This window comes from Priapulus caudatus, unplaced genomic scaffold (assembly GCF_000485595.1).
Source record: "Priapulus caudatus unplaced genomic scaffold, Priapulus_caudatus-5.0.1 Scaffold2250, whole genome shotgun sequence".
Lineage (NCBI taxonomy): Eukaryota > Metazoa > Priapulida > Priapulimorpha > Priapulimorphida > Priapulidae > Priapulus > Priapulus caudatus.
In genome coordinates, this window is record NW_014579311.1 from 1389 (window position 1) to 13296 (window position 11908).

At 40.5% G+C, this 11908-nt stretch overlaps 1 protein-coding gene across 1 annotated transcript; it reads right to left on the bottom strand.

Moving 5' to 3' along the window:
* Positions 1-1301: 1301 nt before the first annotated feature.
* LOC106818447 lies at positions 1302-11616 on the bottom strand. The gene is made up of 9 exons (XM_014823157.1): positions 11563-11616; positions 8375-8453; positions 7930-8069; positions 6300-6404; positions 5595-5706; positions 4495-4597; positions 3861-3917; positions 3516-3611; positions 1302-2328 (listed from the first exon to the last, which is right to left on the bottom strand). Exons 1-8 carry the CDS (start codon positions 11614-11616, stop codon positions 3521-3523), a joined length of 741 nt encoding a protein of 246 aa, XP_014678643.1. The 3' UTR covers positions 1302-2328; positions 3516-3520.
* Between the last annotated feature and the right edge of the window lie 292 nt (positions 11617-11908).

Consider the following 11908-nt stretch of genomic DNA (forward strand, 5'->3'; position numbering starts at 1 on the left):
AGAGTGGCCAAGTGCCATGCTAACTTTATCATAGGGCTATGGAGAAAGCTTACCTCGTAACTATGGAATGTCTAAAGTCTTCCCACTTTTCATAGCGAGTATCATACAGCAAGAAATTGGTTTAATTTTTTGTTTTAATGTTTTAAATTCACTGAAACATAACAAGGTTCACGCCATTTTATAAAGTACTGAAAGCGCCATCTCTAGGTTGATATAGGAACTAAATATGTATTTTCAGCCAAAACTTTTTCACACCCCCCCCCCAAAGCACAAAATGTGGATATACGGCTATAATATGCGTTTTTACAGTCATAAAAAAACACATATATACGCACACGCGAACGGACGCGCACTCCTTCCCGTTCCCTCCTATCTCCTTCCTCCTTCCGTTTAGCTCCCTTCCCCTCAGTCGCGGATAGTATCACCCACGGAATCAGTTGCACGGTGAAAAGTTAGCCAGGCAAATAGCTGGTTTTCAGCCTCAACTTTTTCACCCCCCAAAGCACAAAATATGATTATCATATACGGCTATAATACACGTTTTTACAGTCACACAGGACACACAGACACCCACGGACGCGCACACGCGGGCATGGTCGCACGCACGCGTGCGCGTGAATTTTAGGCGTAAATTCATATTTTCTGCCTGCACAAGTTCCCTTCTCGCTTAATTAACACTACGTTGGCCTGGTCGGTTTATACCGAGTGCAGAATTAGTAAATAGTAATTAACAACATTAATGAAAAACTGTTACAGTGCTTCACCTTTAGTAAACGAAAAGGTTAGGAATATTTAAACCCAGTTAATCCATGTGGTTGACTGTGTTACTATTTGATAACTTATAAATCACAGATACATAACAGCTACGTGTATATGTATTATGCACAGAGGTGAACATGTAATGTGGGCTCAAGGATAGAGAACATGGGTCCCAATAAAATAAGATTTTTTCTGCCGATAGATGGCGCCACTATGCTATATACACTGTGTGCTATGTGCGACTTGCATATATACAGAGATCCCCTGTCGATTTTAAAGGGGCTACCCCCACATTTACGAAAATGACATAGGTTTCAATGGGCCCCATGTTCTCTATCCTTGAACCAACATGTGTGTGTATGCATGTCATCCATTAGCCACAAGTTCCCATCTCGCTAATAACCCTACGTGGCGAGAGGGCCGAGAGTACGTGGCACTACGTCCTCCGCCGTGTAACAGTTGGAGAGCCTGCATGGTCGGTTTAGTCATCCATGAATGTATGTGGTGGAACAACATTACTAAAATGAAAGACGAACACAATACAGATTCCATCCAATTGTTCCTATATTTAAAATATGTATCATAATAACCCCTACTGCACATCCTTCAATTGTATAGAAATACTATTTCACGATTCTAGGCGGTTATTTCAGCCATTGCGACTGACACAAGCAGGGTATAAACAACACTACACACATCGCACACACACTTATATAGAAAATACCGTAATATATGTACACACCGTCCTAACAGCGCGCATCGCCGTGGCAGCGACAAGTGAAAAATATTTCCGCGCACACGAGATCTCGTCCCGAAACCCGATCGCAACCTCGCCGCGCGTAATGTTCACGATTCGTCCGATGGCCGAAGTTTATTCTCGCTCGATTTTCGCGAGCACGTTCGTAGCATCATCGTCGTCGGTGGCACATGCGGTTCTTGCATCGGGGGAAGGGGGGAGGCAGTCGTGGCAAATGACAGACAGTTAGCGTTAGGCTCATTGGTCCCTCAAAAATGGGTCCCCTCTCGGTAAAACGGGCCTCGAAATGGTAAACGCGTCCTCTCGCGTCGCGATAGCTGCGGTGGCGCCACCTAGTCCCGTTCGTCAGCGAGAGAAGATTCCAGCGAGTACGTATCACGGGATGAACGCGAGTTGCTTATGTTAGAAGACTGGCTTAACAGTTCACGTGGTCACCACTAGATGTCGCCGGCATCACTCCGCGGCAGAGTTGCACATCTTCCCTACACACGCGCACGCTGTAACAACACGCCGCGTGGTCCCTGCATCCTCCAATTAACAACATCCGTTATCGCCCGTTTATACGCAAACGACAATTTAACGTCTTTCTCGCGGCGCCCTCTATGTTTCGCACGACAAAACGAGAGGCGAGAGCGCCGATGCTCGGGTTCGTTAAGTCTTGATCACTTTACTCGCTAATTGCCTATTCCGCGCCAGCGTACGCGCGGCGTTGCCGGTGACTCAGGTTAGTTCTCCGTACTCTGTCCATCCGTGGTTCGGCGATCCCAGCTTCAGTATCCCAACGCTGCGATCCTTAGACGCCGTCACCAAGTCTGAGAGAGGCTCGAGTCAAGATACGGTAACCAAGCAACCTAGTATTAGAATTAGTAATGTATATGTTGTAGTATTAGAATTAGTAATGTATATGTGTAGTATTAGAATATTAGATAATGTATATGTTGTAGTATTACGAATTAGTAATGTATATGTTGTAGTAATAGAATTTGTAATTATATGTTGTAGTATTAGAATTAGTAATGTATATGTTAGTAGTAATGAAATTAATAATTTATATGTTGTAGTATTAGAATTAGTAATGCCTATATGTTGTAGTATTAGAATTAGTAATGTATATGTTGTAGTATTAGAATTAGTAATGTATATGTTGTAGTATTAGAATTAGTAATGTATATGTTGTAGTATTAGAATTAGTAATGTAATATATGATTGTAATGTAATGTAGTATAGAATTAGTAACGCATTATGTTGTAGTATTAGAATTACTAAGTGTATATGTTGTAGTATTAGAATTAGTACACGCATTATGTTGTAGTATTAGAATTAGTAATGTATATGTTTGTATTATAACGAATTAGTAATGTATATGTTGTAGTATTAGAATAAGTAATGCATAATGTTGCAGTATATTAGAAATTAGTAATGTATATGTATGTAGTTATTAGAATTAGTAATGTATATTTGTAGTACTTAGAATTAGTAATGCATTATGTTGCAGTATTAGAATTCGTAATGTAATATGTTGCAGTATAGAATTAGTAATGTATATGTTTGTCGTATTAGAATTAGTAATGTACATGTTGTCGTATTAGAATTACAGTAATGTATATTTTGTAGTACTTATAATTAGTAATGTATATGTTGTAGTATTAGAATTAGTAATGTATATGTTGTAGTAATAGAATTTGTAATTAATATGTTGTAGTATTAGAATTAGTAATGTATATGTTACAGTAATGAAATTAATAATTTATATGTAGTTTTAGAATTAGTTATGTATATGTAGTAGTATTAGCAACAGTATCTGATGTAGTATTATAGAAATAGTAATAATATGTAGTAGTATTATAATTAGTAAACATATCTGAATACTTAGAAGATAAAGGAGGTGTGTATTACACCTCAAACTTAAAATTTTTAACAGAGATTCTGCGAAAGGTTATAGGACAATGAAACGATAGAAGGAGAACGTGTTAATCGGAAAGCGATTCGTTAAGGATACACTCATCATAGGGGGAGATGTCCATATCCCTCGATATCGTTTCTGTGAGTGTAGACGTCCCCCAAATATTCGTGATGGTCAGGGTATCTCCGGTACCTGTCATTATTCAAACAAACAAAAACATTAAAAAAATACAAAATTTAATGAAGATTTATTAGTTTTTTATTATCCAACCACTGAAGATTACTTACTCACTCGAAATGTTTCTTTTGACATGCAAGTCTAACGTCGTCACTTCTGTACGCACGAAAATGAGCGGGATAGGTTGTTGTTACTTGTCCAGGCAATTAAAGCCTGTTTAACGTAATTAAGTTCGTTAGCATATGCAAACGTTAGCACACCTACCTTCTCACCACGCCTTTATCACAGGCAGTATATAAGGTGCTACCGTTGGATGTGTACTACACAATAAAAAAAAAGACGATCCTGATGTTAGATACTGGTAGCTTGTTCTCGACTCGATTATAATAATATCATGTAATATATAACGCACCATAAACATTATTATAAGACACATAAGAATCATGTATATATACATATATGAATGTATGTGTATGTGAGTTTATATGTATGTGTGTGCGTGTGCATGTGCGTGCGTGTGTGTGTGTGTGTGCATGTGTGCGTGCACATGTGTACGCGTGCGTGTGTGAGTGTGTGTGGTGAGTGCATGTCGTGCATCGTGCGTGCGTGGTGCATCCGTGCGCAATAGTGTGTGTTGCGTGCGCGCGTGCGTCGCGAGTGTGCGTGCGTGCGGTGCGCGGTGTGCGCACAGTGCGTGCGTGTTTTAAAAAGCATGTGTGTGTACGTGGCATTGTGGTGTGCGTATGCGTGTGGTGCGTGCACGCGTGCATGGCGTGTGGGTGCGTGGCGTGCATACGTGGCGATGTGTGTGCTCGTGCGTGCGTGTGCATACGTGTATGTGTGTGCGCACGTGCATGCATGTACGTGCGTGAGTGCATGCGTGTGAGTAGGTAAACACCTGAGTTTCCAGATGAATGTTTCTCCGTGGGTCCGTAAGGGTTTCTTGACTCCGACATCGGGAACATAGGCACTTACTACATCCCCGCCCAGCATCACCACACCTGCAAACACACACGAGAAAATAGTTTCAACCAATCACAAAAGTTTTTAACTATGTGTTGTTATAAGTTGTTGACTATGTGTTATAATAAGTTGATGACAATCATTTGTTATAGGTTGTTGACTACGTGTTAAAATAAGTTGTTTATGACGATGACTTGCCATAAGTTGTTGTTGTTGTTGTTGTTGTTGTTGTTGCTGTGTATGTTTTCTCATAAGTTGTTGACCGTGTGTTTTCACAAGTTGATGACTACGTGTTGACATAAGTTGTTGGTGACGATGACGAATCACAAGTTGTTGGCTATGTTTTCTCATAAGTTGTTGACATTTTTTTGTCACAAGGTGTTGGTGACGATGACTTTTCAGAACTTGCTGACACTGTTTGTCACAAATTGTTGGTGACGATCACAAGTTGTTGACTACGTCTTGCCATGAGTTGTTGTTGTTGTAGTTTTCTATGTTTTGTCATAAGTTGTTGGTGATGATCACAAGTTGTTGAATACGTCTTGCCATGAGTTGTTGTTGTAGTTTTCTATGTTTTGTCATAAGCTGTTGACAATGTATTGACACAAGTTGTTGGTGACGATGATGAACCACAGGTTGTTGTCTATGTTTTCTCATAAATTGTTGACGATGTATTGTCAAAAGTTCTTGACATCGTTTGTCACAAATTGTTGTTGACTACGTCTTGTCACGAGTATGTCACGACGATGGCTCCATCTTTAGTTGTCATTGTCGCTGACGTTTAATCCCCGAGCGCGCGTTGTCAACTGAAGCCCCGCCACCTACTGTATACGCTGTATATTTCGCGGTGGTTTAATTTTCGCGACTTGACGGACAATTTCGCGAGTGGTTAATTTCGTGGTCGGTGAATGGTCGTGGTCGGTATGAATTATTCGCGTGTTGTTATTTTTGCGGTCGGGGGCGCATTCGCGAAATTCGCGAAAATTAAACCACCGCGAAATATCTAGCGTATAGAGTAGGTAAGGTATACAGTACTTGAGAAGCCCTCGTCGGCGGCGGAGCCGTACAGCTCCGGGGTCGGAGTCACCGTGCTACACGAGTGTTTCACATCGATGCTGTGCAGATTCCTCCCATCCAACGTTGTCACCTACGTATACAAGGCAAGCGTGAGAAAACACGCAACGATATCAATATGAAATCAGAATCAATATCAAAATGCGATATCAAAATAATAGATAAATAAAGAATATGGTTTCTACCATCCAACGTCGTCACCTACGACACAAGCGTGAGAAAACACATCGATATAAAAAAAATGTAAATCGAACCTCAAAAAAACAAATCAAGAACCAAATCAAAAATCAAACCAGGATTGTTCAAATCCTGAATCAAATCAACCAAAAAAATTGTCATTCCTACAAAAAATATGCACCAAAATCAAAAACGCATGTAAAACCAGATACTCCCAAACATTTCCCCACTAAATTAAGCATATTTGTGTACTAAGATATTAGATAAACGAAGACAGAAAACTGTCGACTGTTCGGTGAACTATCAGCGATACCCATCATGTTTTACTTTGTAATCGATGCATTGCTATCGAGCCAAACACTCGTGCAATTAATCAATAATTCGATCAATCATTACACCTATCATTTATCAATCATTGGTATCGGCGTCACTAAAATTCTAAATAAACAAAAGCAAGTGGTTTCCCGCGAACGCACGCGCTCCCTTTACCTTGCACAATCCATCCGTGGACACAGACATGAGTGCATTCTGACCTTTGACCCAAGGCCAACTGTTATTGAGGAAGGTTACATCTCGAATGATGTTCTGATGAAGCTGTGTGTGAAGAAACGAACATCGTTAACGTCGCGCTAACGAGCAGAATGTTCGGCAGTAATTAAGGAACCAAGCGTTAGGCTACAGGGAGGCGTTTCCACATCCAATCCACATCTAATTTAGATTCAATCTATTATTATCATAATTAAATCTTTATTGCATGTAATCAGGAATTAATGAGACAAAGGAGTTTGACTCGTATTTGGTACTGATTTCACTACATTTTTGTCGTACGAGTTCGATGTGAATAAAAATACAAATGTATACAAACATGAGCTTCTTTTGTTCACTGGTCCTTATTCTGTCTTCCGGTAGTATTACAAACCGCGTAGCTTCCTTCGTTTTGACATAAATCATACTTTTGCATGACATGGTTTTCACGTTATTTACCGTCGTGTGGCGTTGTCAAGCCGCAAATTCTCGTGCACAGCAACTCGAAGGAGGTGCGGCAGGGAATTTAGGCCCCGTATGTTATCTCTCGAAGAAGTTTTTGTTCGGCTAACAAAGCCGGGTGATGACGACGTTAACTCTCGCCTTTATCACATACTATTGGTGATGATAAGTAAGGTGTAAACACGTGCGTTTGCCTGCAATTGCATAGTAACGGTTGCTATGCAAAACACATGTGCGAAAAGCTACAATCAGCTGGAGCGTCAATTTACTCGCTAAGATTCATACACATCATTCCTCCGCGGGTGAAGTAGTTCAGATATTTTACCAGCGCAGCGTTTATTTTGAAAAAAACTGCTGCATTTAACCATAAAAACAAGGCATTCTAACTATAGTTTAAATGTAAAATAGTTTTAATTTTTAAACTCAGCATGGGCACAACGAAACTTTTTTTCCTTTTTTTCATTATTCATTATATATTTCTAGTAAGCTTCTCTAAGCGCATTTTCTGCACTCGGCTAGACTATACGGCCTAAATTCCCTGCCGCGCCTCCTTCGAGTTGCTGTGCACGAGAATTTGCGGCTTGGCAACGCCACACGACGGTAAATAACGTGAAAACCATGTCGTGCAAAAGTATGATTTATGTCAAAACGAAGGAAGTTACGCGGTTTGTAATACTACCGGAAGATAGAATAAGGACCAGTGAACAAAAGAATCTCGTGTTTGTATACATTTGTATTTTTATTCACATCGAACTCGTACGACAAAAATGTAGTGAAATCAGTACCAAAAACTCCTTTGTCTCATTAACTCCTGATGCAATGTATATTCTGCATCTCCGTCCACATGTAAATTTTCTCTCTCTACATAATCACCGTCACTGATAAAGAACAGACAGTGCCAGACCCTCGCGCCGACATCAGTAACTCAGCGCCATGGGAGGAGCTGAAGAAGAAGAAGAGGAAGAGGAAGAAATGGGAGGAGACGAAGAAGAAAAACGAAGGAGAAGAAGATGAAGAGGTAGAAGAAAAAGAAGAAGAAGATGACGAAGAAGAAAAGATAACGAAGAAGAAGACAAAGAAGACAAACAAGAAGAAGAAGAAGAAGAAGGAGAAATACACATAGCACACTCACATCGTATATGAAGTCGAGAGGCAGAGGCATCCGAAGGTCGAACAAGGTCAAGCCCTTCCCGTTCACGCAGCAGCAGACGGCCATGTTGGGACAGATCGGGTCGACAGCCAATCCCGTGCGATCCCTGCCGTTGAACGCGCCTGCAGACGACGACAACGCAGACAAGTGAACGTTCCAAGCTGTAACGTCGCGACGGCATCTCGTGATTCGTAAACGAATCGAGAAAGCCGGCTCCTCGAAAAACCGCTCTCCCCTCTCGTTCGCAGCAAGTTTTTACCATTTATCATTTTTTTATTTTCAGTATTACGAAATTTTATCGCAACTACAAAAACAGAGGCAGAAACTAGCCTGACGTCTAGTACAAACGATGAATCAGACACGCTCTCTCTGTACGCGCGTACAACTACGACAGTGACGTGCGAGTGTAGACTGGCGCCCGACTCACAGTTGTCGTAGGACATCAGCTGCTCTCCGTGTTCTATGTCAATGACGGCAAGCCGACGCGCCGTCGTCGTCGCGAGGATCTGAGAACAATGAGCGAGATAGAGCGATGCACGTACTATACTAATGCACTGCAGATTTATATACGTGGAATACTACGCATAAATGAATAAAAAATTCCGTACAAAATATGGGGGAATTTTATATCGATTGCTTCTTGATTTCACATAGAAGGATGTATATACTGAGACGTAGACTTTGCAAAGAAGTCAAGGATCTGGGAACAATAAGCGACCAAGCGATACACATACATAACTACTGCACTGCAAATTTATATACGTGAAATACTACGCATAAATGAATATTAATTTGTGTAAAAGATATGGGGAAAATATTGATATTGATCGCATCCTGATTTCACATAGAAAGATGTATGTACCGAGACATAATCCTTGCAAACATTATCGAATATATATATAGAAGTAAAAACACAAACGAACACCCATGTAGATAAGAAAATAAATGTGAGATATAGGAATAAGGTGTTGAATTTTAATACGCGATCTTCCGAGAATTTCTATCGCTTCATCAGGCTATAGTATAAACGAATATATATATATATAGATGAATTTATTGGACATGATTAGAACATGTGGCGCCCTCTCTTACCCGTGTTCCGTCGCCCGTGAATCGCACTGCGTTGATATTGCGAGCTAAGCTCACTCGTTGTGATCTGAAATAAAGCAAAAGAACCGCTCGCGCTAATTCACATCGAAAACAGATTACAACTCTTTGATGTTTGTTTTCATCACACCCATAAAAAGTTAACAATTCAAATAGAATAAATTATAAGATACAAACAATGATAAAAACCAACTACCATACCGGAAACCTGACAGACATAAACAATTTCTCATCGAACGCAACATACAAATTATAACTAAAACCGATTTCTTTGCACTGAGAGCTTAAATAGCATGGCAGCGCCTCCTATCTGCCGGTGCTGACATTAACGTAGCATCGTGGCGCCACCTACCTGCTGACATCGACATTAGCATAGCATCGTGGCGCCACCTACCTGCTGACATCGACATTAACGTGGCATCATGGCGCCACCTACCTGCTGACATCGACATTAACGTAGCATTCGTGGCGCCACCTACCTGCTTAACATCGACATTGAACGTAGCATTCGTGAGCGCCCACACTACCAGCTGACATCGACATTAAACGTAGCATCGTGGCGCCACCTACCTGCTGACATCGACATTAACGTAGCATCGTAGCACTGTGGCGCCACCTACCTGGTAGCTCATGAGAGGTTGCATCGCTGCGCGGGAGTAGAGGTTCACCTTTCCATCGTAAGCGCCCCGAACAGAAGAGGTAACGATCCTGCAGCAGTAACGACGTATGTGACGTGACAACGACCGACTGGAAGCGTCGTGCGTCGATCGTTACGATGTATATATTGTATTTGTATAATGGCCGTGTCGTTCGTCGCCTTTACGCGACGTTTTTGCAACGATGACACTGCCATCGGTTCACATGTTTACATGCATTTCATATACGCACACACACGCACGCACGCACGCACATGCACGTGTATATATATATATATATATATCAAAGATAATATTAAGAATAATATTTATGATTTATATTGACGCCGCATTACATCAGACATGTTCACATGTGGCGCGACTTACAACGGCTTGATTAATAAAACACAGCCGGACTGCAACACCTGTAAAACATGAGATACAAAATTATGAACAATCCTGTTAACAATTCCTGATTATAAATAGCGGACTGCATCATTTAAAATAAGATCCTAAAAAACAACGAACAAAATCACAACATTTTAGATAATAATAGAACTGCAAAATCCAAATGTAGCACCTAAACAAAAGATCATAGTTGTTAGATTAAAGTGGTGTTTCTATTACAGTAAATATGGAATAACAGAGCTCAGATCTGCATGCAATCCATTGCTACACCTAATTTCGTGTCGACGTGTATACACGTTAAAGGATTGCAACTCATTTATGAATGCTATAATTAAACGGAATGCTTTGATTAAACCACGCACAGGAAAGTAGCAGCAGCACATTCCTGCTGCACGTAGGACGGATATACCTTTGGGTTGAACGCCACGCCTCGTACGCTACCCTGGTGATAGCGCAGGAACTGCGGTCTCCCCTCCTGATGCATGATGCAGCGCCACCTGCTGGGAAGACTATCGCCCAGGTCTCCAGACGGAAATCCTATCACCTCTGAGTGATCTCCATGCTTCGATCAGTGGAAGGCTGTCATAGCTGTAGGAACGATGTTGTTTATAGCTATGAACAACGGTTGATGAATCTCAGTGACAAAATCAGACTGACAGCAGTAATACTAATAAGAACGTGGTAATGGGGACAATACTCTTGTTCAACATTGTGAGATAAACTTGAAACGAATCTAATATTAATAATGCTAGACAAACATTCTCGTCTGCTTCTGGGAACGACTTTTTTTACAACCCCCTTAGGCCATGAGAATGAAAGTTTTGGATTTGCGTCCAGACATTTTTCAAATGGGATGAGGCTTTTTTTCATTATTCATTATATATTTCTAGTAAGCTTCTCTACGCGCATTTTCTGCAGTCGGCTAGACTACGGCCTAAAATCCCTGCCGCGCCTCCTTCCAGTTGCTCTGTACAAAATTTGCGGTTAGGCAACGTCATACAAAGGTAGATAACGTGAAAACCATGTCGTGCAAAAGTACGATTTATGTCAAAACGAAAGAAGCTACGCGGTTTGTAATACAGTACCGGAAGATATAATAAGGACCAGTGAACAAAAGAAGCTCATATTTGTATACATTTTTATTTTTATTCACATCGAACTCGTACGACAAAATGTAGTGAAATCAGTACCAAATACGTGTCAAACTCCTTTGTCATTATTAACCCCTGGTAATATATAGTATATATATATATATATATATATATATAAAGAAATTAGAAGTAAGAACACACCAACACCCATGTAGATAAGAAAATAAATGTAAAAAATAGGAATAAGGTGTTGAATTTTAATACGCGATCTTCCGAGAATTTCTATCGCTTCATCAGGCTATAGTATAAACGAATATATATATATATAGATGAATTTATTGGACATGATTAGAACACGTGGCGCCCTCTCTTACCCGTGTTCCGTCGCCCGTGAATCGCACTGCGTTGATATTGCGAGCTAAGCTCATCGTTGTGATCTGAAATAAAGCAAAGAACCGCTCGCCTAATTCACACGAAAACAGATTTACAACATCTTTGATGTTTGTTTTCATCACACCCATAAAAAGTTAACATTAAATAGAATAAATTATAAGATATCAAACAATGATAAAAACCAACAACCATACCGGAAACTTGCAGACGATAAACAATTTCTCTCGAATGCAAATACAATTATACTAAAACCCGATTTCTTTTGACACTGAGAGTTAAATAGCATGGCAGCGCCTCCTATCTGCCGGTGCTGACATTAACGTAGCA

Coding starts and splice junctions, on each gene's coding strand:
- LOC106818447 (XM_014823157.1), bottom strand. CDS start 11,616: ATGAGCTTAGCTCGCAATATCAACGCAGTGCGATTCACGGGCGACGGA. Junction 8,070..8,374: donor GCTGATGTCCTACGACAACT/GTGAGTCGGGCG, acceptor CGTCGTCTGCAG/GCGCGTTCAACGGCAGGGAT. Junction 6,405..7,929: donor CTCTCGACTTCATATACGAT/GTGAGTGTGCTA, acceptor CTTCACACACAG/CTTCATCAGAACATCATTCG.